Source organism: Nematostella vectensis, chromosome 12 (genome assembly GCF_932526225.1).
Source record: "Nematostella vectensis chromosome 12, jaNemVect1.1, whole genome shotgun sequence".
Taxonomy (NCBI): domain Eukaryota; kingdom Metazoa; phylum Cnidaria; class Anthozoa; order Actiniaria; family Edwardsiidae; genus Nematostella; species Nematostella vectensis.
Genome location: NC_064045.1, coordinates 9,264,908 through 9,292,700, shown reverse-complemented (window position 1 = coordinate 9,292,700; position 27,793 = coordinate 9,264,908). Strand labels below are relative to the sequence as shown.

Genomic DNA, 27,793 nt, shown 5'->3' with positions numbered 1-27,793 from the left:
GGTCATATATGCCCATATTTAGAAGTACTGGAGTTTCCCCTTTCGCGCTTCTCCAACAAACATGGCGGCAAACACTGATTCTCTAAAGACTCGTAGTGGAAGAATTATAAAGAAACCGGATCGCTTGGTCAAATATTTAGACCATTCCTCAGTTGATACGTACGTGAAAGAAGAGAAAGAGGAAGAAGAAAAAGTCTGGGAGATAGAGAGAGTTTTAAACGTTGAGGGAGACTATGCCTTTGTGAAATGGAAAGGCTACAGCGATAGATATAATTCTACGGTTTCTCTTTCATTGAATCCGCAGTTGTCATGCTATTTAGCCGTGAATGCTGGGAACCCCGACAGTAGTGAGGTAGCAAGAGAAAAGCTTCCCATTCTTTGCTCCGAGGATAAGGAATTGTGGCTGATTCGACATGCACTGTTCGATGAGCTCCAATTTCGTACACCCGAGAATGACACGGGACTCATTCGGAGAGTACAAGTGAAAGTCCCACTTTCAAAGGGGGGTTTTTCCGCTTTGTTTGGTAAAGGGACATTTTCTTTTGCTACCTCACGAAAGCTGGATTTTTCAGGGACCCGTAATATTCGGTTCCCGTGCACTGCTGTCGAGTTTGGCACCGTTATTGGTACGGAGTTTATGGCTCGGCAACTGCCAGATTCGAGTACAATATGTGAAGTTGACTCATCTTCGAAGATGTGGATATCATGAGGATACGAGCTAAGGATTAATTATGATCATAGTTCGTGCCCCCGTTGTACTTACATCTCTGAATATGGGTCAGAGGAAGAAAGGCCTAGTATGTGTCGACCGCTAGAGCGCAAGTATCCCCCGCTGAGCTTTTTGGAGATCAGCTTCGTACGGCGTAGACGGAATATGCTTCACAACTATGGCTCGGTAAGTTAAAATCTCTCTATATAAACTAATTGTTGACATCTGTTTCAACCGATTTCACTGTATTTCCAGTCGAAAATAAAGAGGGGGAATTTAGATCCAGGGAATGATACAGATTGTTTTGATGGTTTTAATGCCTTTATATAATAATGTGGGTACAAATAGTTATACAAGTTATAAATAGTGATATTTACAACAGTAATAAATAGCACCAAAAATATAATAAATAAATAAATACATTTTTTCTTTGTCTTCACTGCTTTTGATATTTTCTCTTGACCCTTTCCAAATTATTTTCCCTACTGAACAGTTTTCTGTTTTCCCTCTCCATGATCTATAGAGATAAAAATACACAGTTGTAGCAAGCGATTAGTCTAGATAACATGACGTTTTTTTCACTTGGAATTACCTGTACAGTGTAGTTGCTATTTTTCCCCCCTTTCTGGCTACCCCTGTGGAATGTCTTGTTCTGCATGTGGTTTTTCTTTTCCACTGTCTGGCAATTGAACTGGTGGATCGTGCCATGAATCTCCAAAAATTGGGGGACATGATAAACAAGAACTGTAGAGAAAAAAATGCATAAAATTACTTGGTCTCGGAGATCCCAAGTCAATTAAGGAATCTCATTTTAATCTTACCATGTATATATGGAATTACATCCTGTGGAGAGATAAAAGAAAGCACAATTAAAATAATATATCTACTGATTTTATTTTTTCAGTGACATATGATCAAATGAGGCTTGTGTCCTGCCAGTTCAACTAACCACAGGGATGTAGAATTACCTCATCAAACGTGGCTTTTCTAAATTTGGTTCCCCATTGGCGGGCCTTTTCTTGAAAAGCATCTGCTCGAAGATATGCTTCATCTCCAGGATTTGCCCCAAGAGCATCAGTGAGGACCATCAAACTTTTCCACACTTGTGTCAGCTCTGATATGCTAAGAACTGTTTTCTCACAAGTGGGAGTGGACGATGGCTACAAAACACAAAGCAATTGTTAAATTAGCTTTATACACAGTAGTATCCTGGGTGTGCTGGTCTTTTTTATAATGAAAATAAAAATCATACCTCAAACACTATGTTGTTGCGGTCAAGATGATCCTTGAGTGTGGCACGTAGGAAGTCCTTGGTGCCTGTCGACCTCAGATGGAACTTCCTACATTCCTCCACTAGCTGGGCTTTGGTCAGACAGTCAAGGCTGGTGATGGACTTGTTCTCCATGTCTCCTAGGAAGGCATGGATATCAAGCCCCCTAATGATAGTTTCCAAATCATCACCTTTATAAGGAAAAGAGGATTCAAAGAAAATAAATAACGAAACTTTATAGTAATTTCATATTAGTTTCAGTTATTATAACAGTCTTTTCTATTAGTCAGTTATTTACTTACAATCCAAAGAGCTCCACTTGGTTGTGGTTTTGCCACTGTCATCCTGGACATCATAGAAACAAAACCTCACACCTGCAAATACAATATGGCAAGAAAACAAAATGATAATCACCATAAGACATCCCCTATACCCATTTACCCTATACATGAAATTTTTATTTACCCAAAGCTTCTATTGCTTCTTCCATGGCTTTTTTAACATTCTGCTCTATAGCCCAGCAAGCAACCTAGAAGTTTAATATATACCAGGAACTTTTTTAAAAAATGGCTCAATGGAGATTTGAATTTGTTAAATAAGCATAATTTTACCTGGTTGAGAAGTTTTCCCATGATCCTCAATTTGAGGTGCAGGGTGTCGGGTATGACCTTGGTAAATTCAATGTCCACGAGAGGTAAACATTGAACTCCCTTGGCATTTGGACACCCAACACGTGCACGGCACTGGTTTAAGGTTCTGGTTATGGGCCATTGTGGGACTGAAATTTTTATCAAATTTATCTAGTTATTTATAATATAGCTGACAATGGAATAATTCATAAAAACAAAAATCATTTAATTCATTACATAACATTCATTATATAAGTAACAAAATTAAAAAACTTACTAGAAAAGTCTCTGATCATCCTTTTGCTGCATTCGCACCAAATGCAGAAGTACAAGGCACAGGGACTATTAATTCCGAGAATACACGCCATGAACTTCCAGTCAGCACACATCACCCTTAAAAAAGGGATAAAAGTTACATATGTCCTGTTTAATGCCAGATCATAAGATTATTGGTTGCAAAAAAAATGAAACCTACCAATCAATAGTGTATTCAAGGCCATTAACAAGAATGCCAGTTCTCCCTAGGGCCTTCATCTCATCAAAAACCCCTCTCAAGGTCGCCTTTAGGATGTCATATGACTCCTTGCCTATAATAAAAAGTGTTCACAGATATATGGCTTTAGTTGACTATATCATTAGGAAGATTTGTTCTCGCTTACAGCTGCAATAAATTAGCTGCAACCAACTCACCATCATATATAGATATACAGTATTCCCTTTCTGGGCTTCTTTTAACAGAGTTTTCTGCTGGAAAGCAGAAGGTTGTCATAACACTCCCGAGTTTTTTGGTGGTTTTTCTACCATCACCAGAAAACCGAAGGGTTATAACATTGCCCCCTGCATTTCCAATGACATCTGAACTATAACTTAGAATGTCCTTGATGGATCTTGAACATCCTTTTGCATTCTGAAAGGAGAAACTTTGTTTAATGAATTATTGGGTTTGTACAGTATTTGCTTGTTTTAAAGGATGCAAAATGTGCTGTGCACAAAGCAAATCAGAATTAAGACTATCAACAGACTAACCCCTTCAAATTCTGTAATAGGAATGATTGCATTTTGAGCTTTTCTCTCTTTCTGTATCCCATACAGTGATGGCAAGCTGGACCCAGCTACCATCTTTAGCTCATGGTATGCTGAGTCAGAAACATCACCATCATCTTTGGCCTGAGATTATAAAAATAATCTAAATATAGAAAAAATAAGAAACCTACAGTACTGTACATGTACTTCTATAATACCTACCTTGAGAGCTCTTTGGATCTTTTTATGGTCAATCTCCTCAGGCTCAACCCTCTCATTGAAATGTAGGGCAAAACTGACCATACCAACTTCAAGTTGAACCTAGAGATAAGGAAACATTGAAATGTAGGGCAAAACTGACCAACTTCAAGTTGAACCTAGAGATAAGGAAACATTTTATGATAAACAAATGCCATTATAACAGAATTGGTAAATTTAGGTTGTTTCCATGTGTACAAAAATTCTAAACAAACCTCAACAACTTTCCAATCTGTTGGAAGCTTCTCAAATTGCTTCTCAAGCCATTTTTTAATCTCTGACTTTTTGTGAAATTGAGCTTTTGGCTCAAGGTCACAAAAAGGCTTTCTCGGCTGAAGAAAGGGCTTTTTTTCCTTGCCTAGCTCCTTTCTCATGCCATCTCTCTCTTTGACAACATCAGCGAGTCGATGTTTTAGCTCTGACAGCTGATTCTCGAGCTCTCCGATTCTCGAGTCCCGAGAATCACACAGCCCGATTTCACGGACTTGAGGTAGCATGTAAGCCAATCTTTGTTTTTTCAATGGAGGACCTTGTGAAAAATTTGTCAAATACCCTTGCACCATCATTTTAGTAGATATCTATCATGAACAAGCAAACGAGACGACTAAACTTTTGAACCTCTTCCCGCCTAAGTTTACCGAGATTCTGCAAGATGATCCCCAAAAAACAACCCGTGAAGATTATCTAGATAAGAATTGCGCCAAAATTATACAAACAAAAAACGGAAATATTAGAAAGGAATACTTAGCTTCTCGTCCTTCGGGTGTTTCTGTACTCTTCAGCATCAGGATCACACAAGGACGTAGTCGATTAAAATACCTACGAGGGCTTTTTTCCACAAGTTAGGCTGGCAGAAGAAAGATCTAGCCCCTACAGGGGTATTTGATGAGAAAAATAGGTATTTTTCGCTTCTATAAGCAGAAATCTCAGGTTAAATAGCCCTGTTTTCCAAAAATAATCGCTCTTCGTCCGCCATCTTGGATAGCTCAGAGAAAACCCATTTGTAATTTGCCAGGTTACACAGCTCCTAGTCTCAGTCTCTAAAAAAGCGGCCGAGCGAGTTTGAATAACACCAAAAGTTTGATATGCTTGCATAGTGGCGGACGGATTCCTGCTCTATTTTCCAGGCTAACGCGGACGAAGTAAAATGATAATATTCAAGAAAAAAATATTTTTTTGGTCGATTATAGGACAATATAAAGAAGCTGCAATTCTCCGGGCCCTCCTTAGGTCCGACACCCACAATCTGTTTGGGCTTGAAACCGACCCACAATCTTTTGAGTCGCTTCAGATTTTTAGAAGAGGGCCAGCATCGAATAAGACGTACACCAAATCGGACCGAGCGCGTGGAATCAACTGACAAAAATCTCAGAGACATGTATTCCCAAACAGCTTCTCTCTCTGACAAGTTTCCATATCCGAGCAACATTCGAAAGCCAATAAAAACTTTCTCTCGACCTCTTTGCAAATTTTAAGGGCGCATGGGCCCGTTAAGGCCATAGTAAAACCTGGAAGAAGAAAATCATCAACCCAAGAATTTCGTCAGATAAAGGTAAACATGTCGTAGAGTTATATTCTAAGAAAAATCTCCCTGAATTATTAACAGCCCCTTCCCTTGGAAAAATCGATCTAGGAAAAGTCGATCTCAGGCTCGCGACATCATCCAAAGCGGCATTGCGTCTCAATAAAGACGAACTTCAGAAGGTGGTTATTGAAAAGGTGATCTTCTTATATAAAATGCCGAAATAGTTCAAATATAAATCGCTTAACAATTACTTTTTTCTCTCAAAACTCGTTCTCAGGCGCGCGGTATCATCCAAAGCGGCATTGCGTCTCAATAAAGACTAACTTCAGCAGGTTGTTATTAAAAAGGTGATCTTCTGATATGAAATGCCGAATAGATGAAATAAATCGCAGATAAATTCTTTATTCTCCCAAGCTATGTTGTTTTGTAAAATGTATTTTTAAAATTAATTTATATTCTTCTGCCCATATTTTTCTTCCTCTCTCTCTCTCTCTCTCCTCTCTCTCTCTCTCTCTCTCTCTCTCTCTCTCTCTCTCTCTCTCTCTCTCTCTCTCTCTCTCTCTCTCTCTCTCTCTCTCTCTCTCTCTCTCTCTCTCTCTCTCTCTCTGTAGAGACATATAGCAGGCATGAACATCCAACAAAGAGGCACAAAAGCATGAAGCTCTTTAGTGTAATTTTTCAAAAGATTCAGCATCCTTTATAAAATATCAATCCCCTTAGAAACAAACACCTTTAATTCCGCTTATTCATTTTTGTGAAGTTAATGCTTCTGTGCGAAGGTGTTGGCGAAAATTCGTAGGCTTTTTTGCTCATTTGGGTTTCTTTATCAGCGCGTGCTTAATTGAGATGAACTAAGTGAATAGGCTTCTCACCCCCCAAAATATACATCTTAAGAAAACGTTTATTTTTGTTCTTACACGTGAATCGTAGACGCACCAAATTTCCACACGTGCCGCATTTTAAAGCGAATGACTTTCTATTCTAAATTCAGTCACAATTCTTCCTAAAACCTAAAGGTGTTTTACTTCTATGGTTATTTTCGTTAAAAAATTCACTCGTTAAAAATGTTTTTCTTTTTTTATGGTTTGCATTCTGTTGAAGCCTTTATATTGATTAAGCAATGACCTGGTCTTTCTCGAACTTTGTATATTTTCCGCTTAAAAGCCCATTTGAGTTCTAAAATATCTTTTTCTTTGTCTGAGAGAGAAGACACTTAAAAAATCACCCTTTTTCAACCAATCGGACTCGCTGTTGCCCTTTTTTTTTGACAAGAATACCATACTTACCCCCCGGTTAGTTTGCTCTTATACATGCCTATGAACAACAATCATTTGTCTTTGTTTCTTGAAACCCAATATTTAACAATATGACAACAGTAGTTTTATTTTCAAAATCGATTAAACTAATTAGAGCCCACGTTTCTGGGTGTTAAGTACCAAACAAATGTGGGCGAAAAACGCCGATAGCCAAATACAATTGATTGACCATTACAAACCCCCTTCATCCTTTTGAGTAAATCAATAGCTTTAGTTTCATGTCAAATATAGGCCTTTTTGTGGGATAAAGTCATTAGTTCTCATGTTACATTTTCTCGCAGAGCTACCGACAGACCTGAACGATGACTAACACATCTAGCTAAGGATTCTACTCACTCTTGCTTCCTAACCCTCTTTTCCCCAAATAACTCTAAGTTTAGTCCTTGCTCCCTTTTGTTGTTTCAAAACATGCTGTATTTAGTTCTTGTTCATCTTGGTATATGTATTTGTATTTTTTTAAAAAAAATCGACAAGTTTCGGGAAATTTTACGCAGCACTACAGTTTCAGACTGAGTAGAACGGAGAAAAGGGTACAGCTATTTTTTTTTATAAGAACGTCTAAGCCTGGGCCGTTTTAAATTTTAGTGTAGTATAAAATTATAACACCCAATGAAAAATACTACATAAATGATCAATGATATTTAAGGTTGTCATTATGAACACACTTTGAGTCTGCATCTCATCAGAACACATCAGACTTTGCCTGGTGCACACTTGTGACATAACGACATAAGGCGCGCTCAGCACTCTTATGTCATTATGACAGGCTCTGCCGCGCGCACTTATGCCTGGTGCACACTTGTCACATAACGACATAAGGCGCGCTTAGCACTCTTATGTCATTATGACAGGCTCCGCCGCGCGCACTTATGCCTGGTGCACACTTGTCACATAACGACATAAGGCGCGCTCAGCACTCTTATGTCATTATGACAGGCTCTGCCGCGCGCACGCTTTTTCTTCTCTAGACTCCTCTTCCTCCGTCCCTCTCCCTCGAGCCGCTACTCAGGCTATGAAATCTTAGACTAGGCGTTTTTATAAAACGAAGAGTGTAGGGCGCAAAGCCCTTTACGCCATTTTTACGAAATATCATGTTCAAACAGCAGCAAAAAAAAAAAAAAAAAAGGTCAAAGCGAACGTCTTTTCCAATGCAGAACGTTTTTACAACTGTCAGGTTAAGCAGTCATCAATTTTTACATAGACATAAAGTTTATTACTTAAGTTTATTATTCGCTGTGCACAACATACAAATATATGTACCATAGACAACCTTATTTACAAGCATCTTTCGAGTTCATGATGGTATTTAATTTACAAAAAGTAGGTCATAACAGGTATTTAGGCTAATAAGGATCAAATAACGAATTGTTTTCGGTTTATAGCTCTTAAAAAAGTTATTGAAGTTATGTTCTTAACGTGAACATAACAGATTGTTGCTTTCATCCGAATGAGAAAACGACGATTTGGTTTAAGTTTGATTTATACACCTATTTTAAATAAGGATGCACTGAAGAATCCATGTGTCGTAACCCGCAGTTGTTCATGGGTAACGAATAAACGGCTGAATCCTTGTATCTAAAAGCCATGTGAATTTTTATAAGAACATTTAACAAGAATTCTACAGCTTTTGAAACCGTTACTTGTATTTCATTTACACCTGTTAGCTTATTTACTTCATATCCATGAACCACCGCGGGTTACGATACACAGATTCTCCGTGTGCAACCATATTTGAAATAGGTGTATTTCATCGGGAGAAACGGATTATATTTATTCTGTATCTTAAAAAGGAATGTTTGTAAGCTTAGAGGTAAATAAAATGTTGTTGTTGCTGTTATTGTTATGAATTGGATTAAAATTGCTTATAAACGATAAAGTCAGCAACAAGTATTTTTCTGGATGAGTAACGATAGCCAGGGTTTACAAGATATTCAAGGTTCTTAGTTCAGTAAATATTGAACCATTGAGTACTTCTTTAAACAAACGAAATACAATAGCAACGAAAGGTGAAATATTGATAAATTCTTCAGTAAACTTACTTGTTTGAAGTAAAAAGGTTGTCTTTAGCTACTACTACGTGATAGGAATGATTTTCGAACGGAATTTATCCTTTTCCTACAAGAAAAAATACATTATTTCATGAAATTATTCCTAGCTAAGGTACGCCTCAGGGTTTTGTATAAATAAAATCGCAAGAAGCTCATGAGTCTGACCAACAGGTTTTCTTTCTACAAAAAGATAAAAATTCTTCTTCCGGAGAAGTCGTCCAAAATCTAGCGTTCTTTTGTGTCATTGAAGTGAAAGTTGCAATTTCCTTTTGAGTCATCGTTAGTGCATAAACTATGAGAATATCATGCTAAGCGCTGGCTTCAATAAAATCGGTACGACTTTCGTATTCTTTTTAAAGTGAAATACATTTTTGTGGTACGGCTCAAACACAACTATTGCTACATCCCGCACGCAGGCCAACCACAGCCGTCAGACAATTTATGGCAAAACGAGCAACACTCCTTAGTGATAGGGTAATGGGTGACAAAATACTTCCATTGTAGCGTATTGCCTGACGCAAACAATCCAAGCTAGTTGTGTGACATAAAACACGGAAAAACCCCTCTGATTGCAGATAGCATGACACAAGCGTTCCCATTGTAGCGTATTACGTGACACGAAACCCCTCCATTGGCAGAGTATTACGCGGCGAATGTCTCCTAGTAATAGAAAACTGCGTGAAGCAAATACCACCATTGCGGCGTATTACGTGACACAAAACACTTCCAGTGGCAGCGTATTGCGTGACGCAAACTCCAAAAATACTGTATTGTGTGACGGTGGTCGGCGGCGATTCTATATATTGCTACTACTTGAATAAAAGTCCCTGGTTAGATTACCACAAAAAAAATCAGATCTGTGACGAGCGTGGATTAATGATATCGTAGATCTGCCCTTCGTCAATCTCCTCGTAGATTCCATCAGGCACAGGCGATAGCAGTCTAATCCTGGTGGGGGTAGGCAAGGGAAGGTCGCTCTCGTACCCCTGGTTTACCTGGCCGGGCGCAGGTGTAGCTGACCCAAAAGGCACTTGCGTTATCCGGCTTGTATTGGGATGATCGGATTCTTGGGCAAAAGCTGCATTTTCGACGCCTTGGTCATTCAGATCCCACGCACTCCTGGTTCCCATAGGAGTTTGACCTTTCTTTTTCTTGTTTTTCTTCTTCTTTCCCTTTTTCTTTACGGACTTTTCAGGCTCCCCATCGTAGGTGGGCTGGTTGTCATCATTCAGGGCAGTGAGTTCTGGGAGGAAGGCCTTCAACTCTGCGTCGGTAACACATCTCCTCGCGTTTTCTGTCTCAACGTCTCCCAGCACTTCCTGGATCTCTTGATCAGTTGCTATGCCCTTGTCTGGAGCCGATTTGGGGCGATAAAAAAGTGTGCTTGCAGTTGAATCGGCTGGATCGGTTGTTCTGGGTCTGGCACTCGTTGGGTTTAATGTAGCAGCAAATTTTGTGTAATCTCCTTCGTCTTCAGACCTCGAGACATAGTCAGAGCCATCGTTTGAATCATTATCCTCACTGTCATCACTATCATCGTCATCATCATCATCATCATCATCATCCGAGGAGGCAGCTTCAGACGACTCGTCATCATTATACTCGAAACCTTCGTTGTCTAATTCCTTCTTGCGCTTGAAGGAGATCAAGACATCATCGAGTTTCGCTTCGTCGTGTTTCTGGAGGAAGTCCTCGAACACAGGGATCCCGTCGCCGAGTTCATCCTCAAAGTAGTCCCAGTCGACCTGCATCAAGAGCTCGAACATCTTTTTCTTCTTCTCCTTCGCCGTGTCGTTGTCAAACCAACGGGTGTGCCTCATGTTCTCGAACGCCATGTTCCTCATGTAGTGCATAATATTATCAGCATGTTCCTCGATCTCATCAAAGTCTCTTTCCAGTTTACTCTTAGGTTCCTTGTAGACTGGCATTACACCAGAGCCCATGGTTTTGCCAATGTTTTCCTTCAGTCGATGGATCATGAAGTCAACAATTTCGTAGTCGTTCGCCTGCTTGCTAACGTCGCTATTCACCTCCGCGAACGAGTCGTTGATGATAGACATAAACATATTGATGAGGATGAAGATCATGCTCAGAGTGTAGATATAGAAAAATGTCGGCCCAATCAGCCTGTTGATGTCGGACATCTCCTTAAGGGTGAACTTTCCGAGCAGTGTGTCCATGAGGGTTGCAGCACTGCGTGGAATTGTCATGAAGCCTTCAGCGTTCTGTCCAAACACCAAGCAAGCCAGCTGAGCGTACGCGAAGAATGCAATCCCATAGACTATCACAAACGCGCCGATTTTCGGGATGCAAAGTTTAAGGGTCTGCGCCAATAAGGACATCCTACGGTTGAACCTGAGTAGGCGGACGATCTTGATGAACGAGAAGAACACGATGAGACCCATCAGGCATTTGATCCACTCATCCAGGAAAGCCGTGTAGTGAAGGCTCACAAATCGAGTCGGGTCATTTCTCATATCTTTGACGACTTCTGCAGTAAACTTGATCCTAAGAAAGTAGAGAACAACCATGGATAGTGAGAGACACGTGACGAAAATCTCAAGGATGCTCCATGGGTTCTTCAGCTTATCGAGTCCAAGTTTGTACGCTTGCTTAATCTCCCTGAAGATGAAATAGGCGGTGAAGAGCAAGTAAATTATCTCACAAGCCGCGACGAAAAACATCTCGCCGCCGACATAACGGTAGAGTCGAAGGGTGAGTATACTGGGGAACTTGAATATGCCTCCAGTAGGAAGCTGCTCTATAAGTAGGGTTACCACGCAGAAGAGGTTAGAGTTGGCATTGTAAATGGAGAATTCGGTGAAGACTGCGCGAGTGTACTTGTCCAGCCAGTCATTTTCGTTCAGGGCGTCCGCAAGGGCTTGCGCTTTGTCGTAGTTCTTAGCGGTACTGGGTGGAAACACCTGAACATACCCTACAAGGGAAAAATCAAAATGGATGAAAAGGACCCGTTGTACATAAAGGAGAGTTAGGATACAAGGATCACGTGACTGTTGGATGGCAAACTGGCGCGCGCGCAGGCTTTTAGCGGCAAAAATAACCGCAACAAAATGCAACTTATTCAACGCTGACGAAAAAAGCCAGAATTCATTTCTTTCAGGAAGGGTTTAGTTTCATTTTAGGATTTTATTTTTTCGTGGTTTCCTGGAGTGAAGGGCGCAGTCATTTCTGTTTTTTTTCTTTGATTATTGTTTCAATTTGCCACCCAGAAAGGTCGCGTGATCTCTTAGCGCAAGTCCCCTATTGGGATTTGATGATGAGGCGAGGTTTGAAGACCTAAAAATGGCGTTTTACAGAGTGTGTGAGTGTGTGTGTGGGAAGCTATAAGAACTATAATGAACCCACCTCCGGCGCTGTAGGTCGCTTTCTGGCCCCAGTAGGGAAAGGTTTTGAGTTCTTCGCCTGTTTGGTACTGCCACGCGGTCTTCTGTCTCGACGCCGGTATTGGGGGAGGTGTGCTGTTGACGGCGACTACCGGCTCCTTCCAGCCTGGCAGCAGCATGCCGCGCTCCTCCTCGTCCGAGCTATAGAAGTCATTGCAGGATGGTATGACATGCTGCAGCGCAGGAAGGAGCGGACACGTGTCTGCAACGTGGATGAGATTTTGTGTTAGAATGGACCCCGAAATGGTTACACAAATCCTAACCCGGTTATTCGCCGGGTAGGAGGTCCATATCGTGAAGTACCGTGACCGAGGTCTTGGAAATACTGACCGAGCGAAAACATACTTTGAGCGAGCAGCGCGCGGGACCTAGGGAAGATATAGGAATCTCCGGACCGCTCTATTAGCCAATCAGAATGCAGGATTCGTTACCGTGACCGTTAAAAAAAAATAAATAAAACATTTTAGAGAACCGCGATAGCTCAGTGACACGGGCTTCGTTTCTCAAGGCAGTGGACCGGGGTTCAATCCACTGTCAAATCAGCTTGTTATTTTTTACAAGTGTGAAAATCTGGCAATCTGTACAGGGGACTGTGAGTCCTATACAGGGGCCTATTGCAATGCAACACACGATAATATATTGGTTCACGAAACAATGACATTCGACTTTCGTCTTTATGAAAAAAATGTCGATCAACGACTTCTTTGATCAACGATATTTCCTCAGTTTCTCGCTTGAATTGGCAGATTGGCAGAAATGGTTGTTCTGTGCGGCAGGGTATTGAGCAGGAGTGCTGGATGGCGGCGTTACTGGACTTCTTTAGGGCAGAATACCAAATTTGTGTTTTTATTACGTTTTCGTCACAATAAAAAGTAGACTTATGCCGCTCACAACACGGTGTACTCGATATAGATACTCGATAGAACGACACGCGACATAACGATACTCGATATAACGACACGCGATATAACGACACTCGATATAACGACACGCGATATAACGATACTCGATATAACGAAATGCGATATAACGATACTCGATATAACGACGTACACTCGATAGAACGACACTCGATATAACGACACGCGATATAGCGATACTTGATATAACGATTCTTTATACAACGACACTCGATATAACGACACGCGATATAACGATACTCGATACAACGATACTCGATATAACGACACTCAATATAACGACACTCGACATAACGACACTCGATATAAAAACACTCGATATAACGACACTCAATATAAAGACACTCGATATAACGCTACTCGATATAAGGACACTCGATAGAACGATACTCGATAGAACGACACCCGATAGAACAACACTCAATATAACGATACTCGATAGAACGACACTCGATAGAACGACACTCAATATAACGACACTCGACAAAACGACACTCGATATAATAAAACTCGATATAACGACACTCGATATAATGACACTCGATATAACGACACTCGATAGAACATTACTCGATAGAGCGATACTCGATAGAACGACACTCGATATAACGAAACGTGATGTAACAATAATTTCAAAATAACAATCTTGATTTCTGGTTCCGCCAACAATTACACGTTATGGGAAATTGTCTTGATACATCTTTTTTTAAATAATTTTTCGGTCCTTTGCCAGGTCGTTATATCAAGGAAGTACTGTCATTAGTGTGTGGTTTCAATTGTATTTTGCAAGTTCTTACGTTTCTGCATGCGTAGTTGTCTAAGCCGAGCGACGGCGAGGACCCAAGCCGTCGGGGTGTCTGCCAGATATCCGAGATGATAGTCTTGGTCATTGTACCATTTCTCGATGAAGATTGAAGGGATGACTGTGTCCTTCAGCCAAGGCCAGTAGTCACGCGTTGAGCCAATCTGGTAAAAAGGACATATCAGTCGATCTTGTTTTTTGAAAAAAACTGTCGTTTTTCTAGCTCGCTCGGCAATTTCCTTATAAGGCACTACATACCATATTTGTAATTTCGCGAATTTCGAGATTTTAAAAGATTCGAAAATAAAGTGACGCGAAAATTAAGTGTCGCGAAAATTAGGATGCGCGAAAATTAAGTGAGTACACAAGAAGCCTTTGGGGGAATATTGGCCGTTTAATAAGCTTTATGAAAACACCTTGTCTATTTAGTCATCGAATGTACATATAGTACGGTAAGGGGTTGAGTTGGACTTGTATTTATATATTTTTATGAAACTAAATTTAGCCCACGCCCCTTTTTGTTATATATTGTTTCAGTTTTGATTATTACAGCACATTTAAATTCCACTTGTTTTGCTTGATTTTATTATCCTCAAACCGCGCAATCGCGAAAATAAAGTGGTCTGGTTTTTACGAAAATAGAAAAATCGCGAAAATAAAAATCGCAAAATTTTGACGTCGCGAAAATTTAGTGTAATAAGGTAATATAACATGATATAATACAGCAGAGTGTAGCGAAGCATAACAAGGCGTAAAATAACAAATCACACAACTCCGCATAACAACACACTACACCGCACCATATTACAACACAGCACAAGGGCCAGAGTTCTCAGTGTTTATTTTACTGCTGTACTGTGTTTACCCTTTTTAAATAAAGCCCAAAGCCTATCACCACAACACAACACACTTGTCGAGACACTTACCTCGTCGAATTTCGTGGAACCGTTGTAAGACGCTTGCAAGAACACATTCTCCACGTTATTGGTGACTAGCTGAGTATAGGGGTCGCGGTTCCCGTAACTGATACTGAGCACGATGAAAAGGAAGATCAGGTACCACACTATCTCGCGCATGATGGACGCCATTTGACGTTCCTGAAACACATAGAGCGATCAAACGTGTATGTGAGCCGGCGAGCCAAAAAGTGAGTCATTTCTTTTTAAGGAATCTTCAAATACTATGCCTTTACAATATGATACCTATGACTGCGCACCCTCCCCCCCCCTCAGCCATTCTGTGTACGCACCTAAAGTAAGTTGCCTTTCTAAAGCCTATCAAGCGAGTGAGTTCTACACTGTTAGTTTCAGGGAGTTATTTTTACTCCACTCAGAGAGTAAAAACTACTCTTTGCGATGGAGTACTTTTAAAGGAGTAATTTGAACTCCTTTATTGGAGTAAAAACTACTCCACTGAGAAGTAATTTTTTTGTTTACTCCCTTAACGGAGTAAGTTTTACTCTGCTGAGAATTAGTATCGAATGTTTATTAGAAAAAGAGTAATTTTCACTCTTGTTGGTCAAATAATGGAGTAAAAAGTACTCTTTTCTGGGAGTAATTTTAGCAGAGTAAAAGCTACTCCAACTATCTGAAGTGAAAAGAGTTATTTTTACTCCAGATGGTCAAGAAATGGAGTAAAAAAGTACTCCTTTTAGGGGGTAGGTTTTGAAGAGTAAAAACTACTCCAGCCATCTCGTGTTGAAAGAGTAGTTTTTACTCCAGCTGTATCTTTTTAGAGCAGTAACAAACCACTCCAAATATATAAAATAAAGGAAGTTGTTTTTTTACTCTGAATTAGCTGAATTTAAGAAGGAAAACGATAGTCTTTATTATATAAGACAAAAGATAAAAATAATAATTTATCGTATTTATTGGTATTGAGACAAAAACTCTACCCTGTGCCTAGGGTTTCCTAAGATTTCCTAAGTTCGATAAAAACAACAAAATATGATTAAACTTCCTAAAAATTCCTAGGATTTCCTAGTATAAGCAGTAGACCAGAAAATTGAAATAATTTGGATAAGAAAATCTTAGGAAGAAGATTTGAAGTTCTACAATTTAGGAACTCTTAGAAAATTCTTAGGAAATCCTAAAAGAACATTTTCAATACAAGAACAGGCCTCGCCATAATTGCATATATTGTCAGCTATACTACAACAATAAGAAATGTAATCAAAGACAGGCTTGGACTCGAACATGAGTTTTATGTGGTGTACTTTCAAAATTCGCTCAGAATAATTAGTACTGCATTTAAAAGAAAGATAGGTAGGGTGATAATTGTATAAAATTCTTAGATCCGATTTGAACATTATAAAATAATATATATTGTTTCTAATAGAAATGCTACTTGAGATTATAAAAAAAAAGAAGTCCCGCTTTGCAGATAGAAGACGGCTCACCAGGGCCCGTAAAACCAAAATGTACCGGGCGTCCCTCGCTTTAGTGGCCGAGAGGGGCTTGGGCCCAAGGCGCAAAATCATAACGGTCGAACGAAAGCCATTATCATAACCTCCAAACAGATAGCCGTTTATTCCCGTCTTTTCTACGCGTAATCCACCTTTTTTGAGGATTTGATGGCAGAACATGGATTGAAGTTAAAGGTTAGTGTGTAATGGGCTTTATAATGTGATAGGTTCAATAGTAAATGTGATTTTTGCGACCAACTTCAGCATCAAATCATCGTTCGTGAGCGGATTTTTCGAACTAGACTGATATGTTTTGTGATTCTTTGTTATCTTCCAAAGCAATACTACCTTCTTATGTGTTTCTCTTATTATCTTCGCAGGACATTATGATTGAGATTTGAAAGCCAGAAAAGAAAGAAGTTTGAGGTATAAGGAATGTATCAATGCGTAAATCGCAAGAAACGAATAAAAACTTTGTAAACTTAAGTTATTCACTAATCACTGTACTTACATCTAAAGCGCCTATGCTTTATAAACTGTTACTTGAAGCACAAAATTGAATAACTTAGCTTAGTAAAAACCTAGTAATCAGTCTTGCACCTAAAATTTGTCCAGATATTTATTTTGAATATCTAATGTTACTGTAGTTGGTTTTTGTCCGTATATTCTGATCACAGTAAACCCTGCATATGAAGAACCTAGTTATCTTTTCAAGCTAGCCTACCAGGTTCAAATTTAAATGGTGCATATAGAGGCATTAGGCTTCTAGCTTCTTATCTGAATATACAAAGATGGAGGAGGAGGCAGTTCTTTTGGAAAACCGTAATGATGCCAAAAAGGGTAATGTTCAAAAGCTGTTAAAGTTGTTATAGAAAAATAATATTGTGTTATGTTTGTTTCAGCTTTGTTATGTTGGGACACTTGTAGTAATTTTGTCCTGGATACCTTATGTCAAATGACTATTATTTTTCAAACATTTTTTTTAACTTATATTTTTGTTATTTTTTAAACTGAATTGTTTAATTAAATGATTTGTCAAATTCATAATAACGTCTTTTCCTTGGTTTTCTAAATTACTCTACTTTCTCCAGTATTAACCCCTGAAGTAGGTGGAGTTTAAACGGCCATTTTGTAAAAACAGGGGGGAGGGGGTTGAAATCATCCCTTTAGTTACTCAATTAGTAGGGGGAAATAACAAAATAGGGAGTAAAAGTTGACTCCCATTTTGAGGGTGAATTGTACTCTTTTAATGGAGTAACTACAAGCAACCTAGTAAATTACTCCACTTAGCTACCCCCTAAAGTGGGTAAAATCTACTCCACTGAGAGAGTAGGAAAAAAAGGAGTAAAAAATAACTCCATTTTGAGGGTAAATTGTACTCCTTTAATGGAGTAATAGCAAGCGACCTAGTAAATCACTCCCTTTAGTTACTCCCCTACAGGGGTAAAATCTACTCCCTTGAGAGAGTAGAAAAAAGGGAGTAAAAAATTACTCCAAAAAGGGAGTCATTTTGTACCTCGTTTTTTTACTCCCCTTTTGGAGTTAAAACTACTCTCTGAAACTAACAGTGTACACGATGGTCTATAGATCGAACTTTTACCTTGAATCTTAGTTGACGGGCGATTTCAAGCTTTGCCTCGTCAGGAGGCCGGTCCACCATCATCTTCTTCAAGTTCATTTTCGTGTCATCGTCCAAGTCCTAACGAGATAGCAAAGAGCAGTGTGAACTTGTATAAGAATATGATATAGGGAACTTGCGCAATTCTTTTGTGACGCGTAGTTTCGTAGGCTATGAAAACCTATTTCATGGGCCGTCCTTATTTTTAAGCCTGGAAATGGTCTTAAGGTTGTTCTTAAATTTCAGTGTATATAAATACCCAAAGAAATCAAACAAAATTAGACAAATTAGCGATAGTAATAATATTTAGGGTTGTTATTGTCAAGACAATTTGATTCTACATTTTAGAATGCATCTTACTAAAAAAGTAATATTTTATTGCTATCTGATCCTGGGCATGTTCTTAGCATGTTCTTAAAATTTGGCGAAAAATCTCAGGCTGGATGTTTTTTTTTTTGTAAGGTAAGAACACAGAGCACCATCTATTATATCAACAAACCGCCGTTTTATCATGAAGCCATTCTTCGTCTTGTGACAGATCTTTCACGTCAGTAAGTGGATCGCTCTCTGCCTTATTCGGGTCCTTGATAAGGAGAGCAAATATCGAAGCCAGCAAGAAGACCTGAAACCACAGATAATTGCTATTCTCAGTAAAAGCAGTAACAAAGATAAATCAGGGTGGATGGTGGGGAGAAGCAAGGAAGCGACAACAAAAGCAGAAGGAAACCAGAAAGGTGGTGGTGGAAGAGAGGGGTCTAGATATATTTAATCAGGTTTTAGTTTTTCAACATTGTATTTTTTTCGGGGATTAAAAAAAGTGCTTTATTTATTTATTTATTTATTTATTTATTTATTTATTTATTTACCTACGCGCAAACCAACTAGTGGGGATTCTATTAACAACTTAGAATTTCCCGCCTCTTCAGGATCGTAATTACCTTGATAGGCTGGGAGACCAATACATCTTGGAAGAACGAGATGGACATTGACAGCAGCCATTGTGCTGACTTTTCGGGCCCGAAGGTGAAACCGTAGGCCATGATAACAACAGATGCCGCAAGGGAGCTGAGTAGGGCCAGAGAGTACGCGATGTACACACACCAGTGCGGGATGCCTTCCTTCTTCGTCTTAGGCGCCTCTTTCATCTCCTCAGAAGGATCTACTAACAATGATCACAATGTTAAAGGAGGCCAAAAACAGGCGTGGATCTAGGTTTTCCCTAAAGGGGCGGTTGTCTCAGTAACAAAAGGGGGGGGGGGGTAAACACCCTTAACCCTCCCCCTAGATTCGCTACTGAATAACGTCGTCATTTTATGATCCCGCTCAATGCAGAGTCAAGACTCAAAGAATCCATTTCCATCGGCTAATTCAAGCAAACAATCAAAGGTCAAAATATTTTCTTTCGCGAAAATGGGGAAGTCATCCGATGTCGACCTGATTGACATGCTCGTTGTATTTATTAGGGGTCAAAATCGGGCTTCGGGTATTTTTTGAATTTCACGAGCATCCCTATCACTTTTACCCTAAAGAACCCCCCCACACACACCCCCGGCCACAGGTTACACAAATTCTAAGGGCTGCTTGCCAGATAATGGGGTTCCTGTGGTCGTAGTTTTTTTCTATCTTGGTTTGACCAAACTGCCCTTTTAACAAGATGCGAAGATGCGAGCATGTTATGGGAAAACCACTTGGATCGCCTCCCATTCCCGCGCATAAATACCACAGGACCCTCAGGCCCATTAAAATCTTACTTTTCTCCTTGGCAATATCATCAAACTCCTCTACCGCCTGCTCCGCCTTTAAATCCATCTTCGTCTCCTTTGCCCTCGCTTTTCTGAACAACTGAACAACGATCAAGTTCGCCGGGAACACCACCAAGCTGCTTGTGATGCCAATAGAGATCTGCTCAAGGGAGAATGTGAAGCCTGCGATCTGTATGGAACCCGTGGGGGCATTCTCGCGGGCGCCCTCGCTAGGGGAGCGATAGAACATGAGGTTTGCGAGCATCGTACACAGCAGGATGGACAGGCAACATGTGAGGCGCTGGACGCGTGTGAAGGGGCTGTTGGCAGGGCGGGTAACCACGGAGAACCATAAGTGCCCATCGGTTAGATTCTTCCGGACCTAGAAAGAGGCACAGTTTCAATTATAAATCTCACTTTATAACAGGGGGTGTGAGGATGTCTCACTTTTTTTAGGAGGGTGTGAGGATGTCTCACTTTTTTTTTAGGAGGGTGTGAGGATTTCTCACTTTTTTTAGGAGGGTGTGAGGATGTCTCACTTTTTTTAGGGGGGTGTGAAGATGTCTCACTTTTTTTAGGAGGGTGTGAGGATGTCTCACTTTTTTTTTAGGAGGGTGTGAGGATTTCTCACTTTTTTTAGGAGGGTGTGAGGATGTCTCACTTTTTTTTAGGAGGGTGTGAGGATTTCTCACTTTTTTTAGGAGGGTGTGAGGATTTCTCACTTTTTTTTAGGAGGGTGTGAGGATGTCTCACTTTTTTTTAGGAGGGTGTGAGGATTTCTCACTTTTTTTAGGAGGGTGTGAGGATGTCTCACTTTTTTTTAGGAGGGTGTGAGGATGTCTCGTGTAGACTTTTGAATATTTGAATTAAAAAATAATATCTGTGGAGCATAATATTTTCCGTAATTACTAGTTACTTTAGTTAGAATCCGACTTTCTCGAAGGATGGTTTCGTAGGCTATGTAGCCCGGTGCAAATGGCTTATTTATTCTAGTTAGACGAGTACAAAACAAAACGTCAAACAAGATATTAAAGCCGCATTGTCACCAGTTTACTTCCGGAGGAAACCTCAACCGTTAAAAGACAAGAGAATCTATTAAAATCCGAGATATCAAATAGGCCATCCGCTCTAAATTATCAATCACATCCTTAAAGAAACTTCCAATAAATACACTGCTTTCAATATTTTGAAATATTTTTCGCGTTTTCCGTTAAAAATAATCGGAGATTGTTACGTAATCGACCGGAAGTAAACTGGTGACAATGCGGTTTTAAGATGTATTGTGTACAAATAATTTTGTCAACCTACCTCGGTAGCGAATAGTACGTTGAACTTGGTGAGCTCGTTCTTTGTCGCTGGATAAATAACCCTGTCGATCTTGCCATCACCCTCGTCTACGGCTAGCCAATCATCGCACACGAACCACCATCGCTGGTCGGTCTGCAGATCTTGTATCATGACGCGGAGAAGGTTCCACGAGGGGTAGGCGCCGCCGTTATTGTGCCAGAGTCGGATATTCTTCAGGTTGCCTAGGGGAAAAACTCGATAAACGCTTTACAAACTTCTCCTTTTTAGCCTTTGTTTCAGAAAACAAATTGAACTGACCTAGAACACGCTTCGATGTATTGTTGCTGCAGACTCGACGAAAATTATTTTGATTAAATACCGTTTTTGCGGAGTTCACTGTACCCACAAGTTAAAGCCATTCGGTGCGAGACTTGTACGGGCATGTATGTAGGCTTTATCAAGTAATCTGAGACGTCGCCAGCACCATAGTGAGGCTGGCTATCCGTTGCACCAGAGGCTCTTTCGCTCTGTCACTGCGAAGCTCGGAGCCTCTGGTACCCAGGGTTCTTATTTCCCATTGGTACCCAGGGTACTTATTTCCCATTGGTACCCAGGGTACTTATTTCCCATTGGTACCCAGGGTACTTATTTCCCCATAATTCCCAACTCTTCACACCCAAAAACTCATTAATCCATACTTCCCTATTCTACTCACCCAAAGACTGGGGCACCGTGAGAAGGAAAGCGTCTACTCCTCCAGTCTTGAAAACCTTGCGTTTCGGGTCTTTGAGAACGCGAGGGTCGCTATCTGCCACGGCCCCATTCAGCACAATGGACACATCAGCGCTCGTGCCAGCGCCGCGGATGAAGCCAGTGTGAATATGAATCTCATAGCAATAGGTGTCACGTGGGTCATTATCGGGTATCGGAGTCACGCCAGTCTGCCGGTGTAAAAAGTTAAAGAATGTCGGTCTCGAGTGTTATGGGCCTTTTATTGGGAAAAAGATTTTTATCGGTTTCGGGCTTCCTGTGGCGTGATCAAGGTTTAACTAGCCTTTAGTCCTCTCTCTTTCATGAACATACCACAGGATGCCCAATTCATGAAAATACATAACATAACACTCGAGATTTCTGCGGAGGAGACTAGATTCTTTGTTATTGTTAATATAGATAAATTGAGCTACGCAAGGGTATTACTGTTTCAAATATTTTAATAGAAAATAGGCAAAATGACGATTTTTTATGGAATAATTTTTCGGAAGCGATAAAAAACGCTAAAAAGCGGGAGATTTGGTGCTCAACGCGGGAAAGCGGGAGAAGGGGTCCAAAATCTTGAGACTCCCGCCTAATGCGGGAGAGTTGACAGGTATGTACATGAATAAGTTAACCTATCTTGTATAGTCAACCTATATTCCCTATACATTTACTATATGAATAAGTTAACCTATATTTACTAAACATTACTATATGATTAAGTTTTAAACCATTACCCAAAGCAGCTGGTGGAAATGGATGCTTTCTCAAACTTACATTTTCTCACTAATTTGCTAGAATGACAAAATGTTGCTAAGTGAATATACGCCAGACAAGAAATCTCAAGAATATGAAGTTAGCTCTCGCCTGACCCAGCCTCTTTTTGTTTGTCCGCCTGCCACAGGAATCCCACTCTCCCAAAATCCCCGTTACTGGAAAACAACCTAGAAAGCCTGTTTGTAGGCTAGTAAAATGGCGGCTGAAAGGAACAGTGCCAAAACTAATAGCGCCCAAACCTTTTCAGCGTCGGCTTTGTCCGCTTTACGCGCAGGTATCAGGAAGACCAGATACAGGCCAATAACAGTTAACACTGTGGCGAAGCACACGTAGCCTTGACTCAAGTCGAACGCCAGGAATTTATCCCAGTCGATGGTGTTGGGAGGTACAAACATCCCAGATGCAAACGATGTCAAGTGATTACATAAGCACAGAGTGTAGTCTGTTCTGGTCCGTATGTCAACCTGGGGAAAGCGAACACAGGGTGGTGTAGATAGGAAATTAGTCAAGCAAACGCGAGAATTCCATATGGCTACGAAATGAAAATATATTTGTTAAAACTAGAAAGTCGATTGGAATAAAAATATGTTGCATAACGTTTTTGAAAGGTCTTTTGTTTTAGGGTTATTATGTAATATTTCATTCTCAGGTTTTTGCACAGGTATGGATATTTATGTTTATATTTATATAGTATGGATAATTAATAGGCCATTACAGCGGTAAGTTTGAGCGCGCATAACCATAGAAACCTACCTCAACTACCAGAATAGTGCGCGTGCTATTTTAAGCTTACATCAAACAAAGAGCGCGCTGCATGCCGGTATTTGAGGTAGGTTCCCATGGTGAGTGCGCGCGCATGCCTATAGCTGGATTAGCCTATTGTCTTGTACACATAGATTTGATTTTCATTGTTGTCTGTGCTCTGATCCCCGCTGTCATCTTGTTCAATCTAGAATAGCGATGAATAAACATCATTCATTAGCATCTCTCACCACACATCCTGCAGAGCTCCATTGCTCCATCTTGTTGTCCCAGTAGCGACAAGACGAAGTGAAAATAGTCAACGTCACATTGAGATCAGTCAGATGGTCTGCGCCATCTTCCCACAGGAACCCCACTGTGTAAACCCCTGCCGCGGTCCTGTTGAAGAACTCGTTGCTGAAGAACACTGTGTACGCCGTCGCGTTGACCGTTGTATTACAAGATGTGGAGTTATAGTCGACGCCAGAATCCTCTCGAGGGAGGGTCATGTTAAAATCGTAGTCGTTTTCATTTGGGAAACCGCCCTTTTTGACGAGGACTTTTAATTTGGTGCAGGCGTTCGCATGGAAAATTATATGTAAAGAAGAGTCGTTCATGCCCATTGTGAGCGTCTGGTATTTAAAGGATCTGTGCTTTAATGTATGTGTTGTAGTGCGAACCGTTTGCGCTGCTCTACCAATCCAAATTTCAAAATTATCTGAGGTGTTGTTGAAGGACATTTCTGTGCCGTCTGTTTGATTCTTGAGCTCAAGGGAGACGACATTGCTGGATTTGACGTAAGCAGCGCTTGGATGCCAGTTAAATATGTTTCCTTGTAAGACCATGCTCTAAAAAGAAAAAAGGGAAAATGAATATTAAAGAGACGAGGGGCATGCTGGGGGAGGGGGAAGCACTAAGATATTAAAAATAAGTATTATGGTTATCATACAGGGCTTCGCTCTTATGCGCGTGTATCACCCCAAAATCCGCGCGTGTATCACCCCCCAAAAGTCCGCGCGTGTATCACCGCCCAAAAGTCTGCGCGTGTATCACCCCATAGTCCGCGCGTGTATCACCCCAAAATCCGCGCGTGTTTCACCCCAAAATCCGCGCGTGTATCACCCCATAGTCCGCGCGTGTATCACCCCAAAATCCGCGCGTGTATCACCCCATAGTCCGCGCGTGTATCACTCCAAAGTCCGTGCGTGTATCACCCCAAAGTCCGTGCGTGTATCACCCCATAGTCCGCGCGTGTATAACCCCAAAATCCGCGCGTGTATCACCCCAAAATCCGCGCGTGTATCACCCCATAGTCCGCGCGTGTATTACTCCAAAGTCCGTGTGTGTATCACCCAAAAATCCGCGCGTGTATCACCCTAAAATCCGCGCGTGTATCACCCAAAAATCCGCGCGTGTATCACCCCAAAATCCGCGCGTGTATCACCCCAAAAATCCGCGCGTGTATCACCCCAAAGTCCGCGCGTGTATCACTCAAAAATCCGCACGTGTATCACCCAAAAATCCACTCGTGTATCACCCCATAGTCCGCGCGTGTATCACCCCAAAATCCGCGCGTGTATCACCCCTCAAAGTCCGCGCGTGTATCACCACCCAAAAGTCCGCGCGTGTATCACCCCCCAAAAGTCCGCGCGTGTATCACCCCATAGTCCGCGCGTGTATCACCCCAAAATCCGCGCGTGTTTCACCCCAAAATCCGCGCGTGTGTCACCCCATAGTCCGCGCGTGTATCACCCCAAAATCCGCGCTTGTATCAACCCATAGTCCGCGCGTGTATCACTCCAAAGTCCGTGCGTGTATCACCCCATAGTCCGCGCGTGTATAACCCCAAAATCCGCGCGTGTATCACCCCAAAGTCCGCGCGTGTATTACTCCAAAGTCCGTGTGTGTACCACCCAAAAATCCGCGAGTGTATCACTCCAAAGTCCGCGCGTGTATCACCCCAAAGTCCGCGCGTGTATCACTCAAAAATCCGCGCGTGTATCACCCCAAAATCCACGCGTGTATCACCCCAAAATCCGCGCGTGTAGCACCCCATAGTCCGCGCGTGTATCACCCAAAAATCCGCACGTGTATCACCCTAAAATCCACTCGTGTATCACCCCATAGTCCGCGCGTGTATCACCCCAAAATCCGCGCGTGTATCACCCCAAAAATCCGCGCGTGTATCACCCCCCAAAAGTCCGCGCGTGTATCACCGCCCAAAAGTCTGCGCGTGTATCACCCCATAGTCCGCGCGTGTATCACCCAAAAATCCACTCGTGTATCACCCCATAGTCCGCGCGTGTATCACCCCAAAATCCGCGCGTATATCACCCCAAAATCTGCGCGTGTATCACCCAAAAATCCACGCGTGTATCACCCCAAAATCCGCGCGTGTAGCACCCCATAGTCCGCGCGTGTATCACCCAAAAATCCGCACGTGTATCACCCCAAAATCCACTCGTGCATCACCCCATAGTCCGCGCGTGTATAACCCAAAAATCCTAACGTGTATCACCCCATAGTCCGCGCGTGTATCACCCAAAAATCCGCGCGTGTATCACCCCAAAATCCGCGCGTGTATCACCCCAAAATCCGCGCGTGTAGCACCCCATAGTCCGCGCGTGTATCACCCAAAAATCCGCACGTGTATCACCTAAAAATCCACTCGTGTATCACCCCATAGTCCGCGCGTGTATAACCCAAAATTCCGCGTGTGTCATGTGATTACTTAGTACAAACCGCCCATTGATATTATTAGGTTGCATACTCACAACAGAAGCAAATGAGACAGTGGAAGCCTCGTCTCCCACACCCACTGCAGCTTCAGACTGTGCGAGGTTACTCGGACACGTGAATGATCCCCCTGACATCTCCACGGCCAGATTATTCAAGTCCGTTTGTACCTGAACCGATAAGGTCACGCCAGGAGACGAAATTGTGGTCGCATTTTCGCCGACTCCTTGGTTTCCAATAACAATGCTGGCAATTGTTCTAATGGCACTTTCGACTTGAGTTCCTGTCGCTTTTAGCTGGGGAAAGATCAAAGAATCCATATTCATTCATTCACTTCTTTTTATTTTATCTATTAGTGGGATTACTTGATTATTTAAGTTATCTCGCAGATTAACGGCTGTATCTTGTAAACACTATCGAAGTAGTGGTTAATCGACATTTCGGGTATTCCTTGGTGTTACGGAGAGCTTTGTTTTTGGTGCTCAAGACCTTTGTACTCTATTTCATTGTCTCGTTCTAAGGTCTTTGTTTTTGGCTTTTGTTCTATTGTGTTTTTGGTGCTGGTGCTCCATAACACCAAGAAACTACCGACATTTCTTAAGGGTGCATAGGCTTAAGCGTACCCTTTCAGCTTCTTCCTGGCTAATGGTCTCCCTCCCAGTGGGCTCTGTGGCCGGCTCCCCTGTGGCTGGGTCAGTCATCGGTAAGGTAGTAGGAAGGTTCGGATCAGAGCCGGAGGAGCGAGAGGACACACCAACAGTAGTTGCTGAAAACACAGTGACGATGTGGCCTACTGTCTGCACCACGGCGGCAGCGGCGACTTGAACGCTGGCAGCATTGTTTGGGTCCCTACCGGCAGTCTGCTGCAACATGGTGGTGATAGAGCTGACGGTACTCACACAGGACCTCTGCAAACACGAGTAAAATGAGAAGGTACAGGGGAAACCTGCTCAGGACACTCACTCAAAAATAACTTCTCGTTTACAAGGAGCATAAGGGCATAAAAAATAAGAGGAAACGTAAGATCAGAACAAAGACAGCGCAAAGGTTCAAGAAGAAGGGACTTAAAAGTATAACGAAGAAAGCACAAAGGCAAACGAAGAAGGAACATAGCAAAACGAAAAAAGCACAATGGCATAAGAAGCAAGAGGGAACGTGAGAACATAACAAAGAATGCACAAAGGCATAAGTATTATGAAACATATAAAGCGCAAAGGCATACGAAGAGGAAACGTAAGAGCACATGGAATAAAGCAAAAAGGCAGAAGAAGAAGGAACATAAAGCAAAACAAAGAGAGCACAAAGGCATAAGAAGAGGAAAAGTGTGAGCTTAAGGAATAAAGCACAAAGGCAGAAGGACTTAGGAGCATACGGAAAAAAGCGCAAAGTCATTAGAAGAGAAAATGTAAGAGCATAAGGAATAAAACACAAAGGCAGGAGAAGACGAGACTTTAAAGCACACCAAAGGAAGTGGCATAAAGAAGAGGGACCACAACGAAAAATTCCATACAATCCAACTCTATCCCGTTCTAAATTAGGGGATTTTTTTGAGACCCCCTCTTCTTCCCGTATATGACATTTTTTGTTTGAATTCCCTCACCAGTCCTTCCGAGCTGATCTCTTCAGCAGGACCACTTATAATGACTGTAAGCGTCTGCGTTGTCTGGATAGCGGCCTCTGGTGTTGCAACGGTCATCTTGGCAACCATCTCTAAGGCTACAGTTCGAAGCTAAGAAAAAAGTAAACCATCACACGCAAGGCTGCTTAACCTTCCAAGAGCTCTATCAAATATCCCATTCCTTATTTACTGTCACTTATTGTACATTAATGT

General features: G+C 41.5%; 2 protein-coding genes and 1 long non-coding RNA gene across 9 annotated transcripts in view; 1 reads left to right on the top strand and 2 right to left on the bottom strand.

Annotated features, from left to right (window-relative positions):
* Positions 1 to 270: 270 nt before the first annotated feature.
* On the bottom strand, positions 271 to 4,973 carry LOC5496859. 3 transcript variants are annotated; one of them, XM_048719680.1, is made up of 13 exons: positions 3,854 to 4,971; positions 3,635 to 3,775; positions 3,299 to 3,515; positions 3,084 to 3,195; positions 2,886 to 3,001; positions 2,591 to 2,757; positions 2,445 to 2,508; positions 2,282 to 2,353; positions 1,962 to 2,170; positions 1,678 to 1,869; positions 1,531 to 1,552; positions 1,302 to 1,453; positions 271 to 463 (listed from the first exon to the last, which is right to left on the bottom strand). In XM_048719680.1, exons 1-13 carry the CDS (start codon positions 3,932 to 3,934, stop codon positions 317 to 319), a joined length of 1,692 nt encoding a protein of 563 aa, XP_048575637.1. In that variant the 5' UTR covers positions 3,935 to 4,971; the 3' UTR covers positions 271 to 316. The 3 variants fall into 3 exon arrangements, with proteins under 3 accessions (XP_048575637.1, XP_048575639.1, XP_048575638.1); XM_048719681.1 differs by lacking the exon at positions 271 to 463 and adding an exon at positions 1,009 to 1,226 and having other exon boundaries at positions 3,854 to 4,967; XM_048719682.1 differs by lacking the exon at positions 3,635 to 3,775 and having other exon boundaries at positions 3,854 to 4,973.
* A 2,961-nt stretch (positions 4,974 to 7,934) lies between these two features.
* The window catches only part of LOC5511746, a 55,141-nt gene continuing 35,282 nt past the window's right edge, over positions 7,935 to 27,793 (bottom strand). For 4 of the 5 annotated variants that reach the window (XM_048719391.1, XM_048719393.1, XM_048719395.1 and 1 more), the window contains 15 exons: positions 27,563 to 27,691; positions 26,586 to 26,870; positions 26,001 to 26,258; positions 23,478 to 24,074; positions 22,725 to 22,949; positions 21,671 to 21,896; positions 20,977 to 21,197; positions 19,678 to 20,050; positions 18,865 to 19,088; positions 18,426 to 18,548; positions 17,909 to 18,007; positions 14,831 to 15,001; positions 13,900 to 14,068; positions 12,145 to 12,384; positions 7,935 to 11,713 (listed from right to left, as the gene is read on the bottom strand). In XM_048719391.1, the coding sequence (XP_048575348.1) occupies positions 9,630 to 11,713; positions 12,145 to 12,384; positions 13,900 to 14,068; positions 14,831 to 15,001; positions 17,909 to 18,007; positions 18,426 to 18,548; positions 18,865 to 19,088; positions 19,678 to 20,050; positions 20,977 to 21,197; positions 21,671 to 21,896; positions 22,725 to 22,949; positions 23,478 to 24,074; positions 26,001 to 26,258; positions 26,586 to 26,870; positions 27,563 to 27,691 (5,424 nt within the window). In that variant the 3' untranslated portion in view covers positions 7,935 to 9,629. The remainder of the gene's footprint in view (positions 11,714 to 12,144; positions 12,385 to 13,899; positions 14,069 to 14,830; positions 15,002 to 17,908; positions 18,008 to 18,425; positions 18,549 to 18,864; positions 19,089 to 19,677; positions 20,051 to 20,976; positions 21,198 to 21,670; positions 21,897 to 22,724; positions 22,950 to 23,477; positions 24,075 to 26,000; positions 26,259 to 26,585; positions 26,871 to 27,562; positions 27,692 to 27,793) is intronic. The other variant, XM_048719394.1, reaches the window with a different exon arrangement.
* Positions 15,000 to 16,794, top strand: LOC125557109. Its single transcript, XR_007305170.1, has 2 exons — positions 15,000 to 16,503; positions 16,689 to 16,794. It is a non-coding gene; the product is annotated as an uncharacterized LOC125557109 (long non-coding RNA).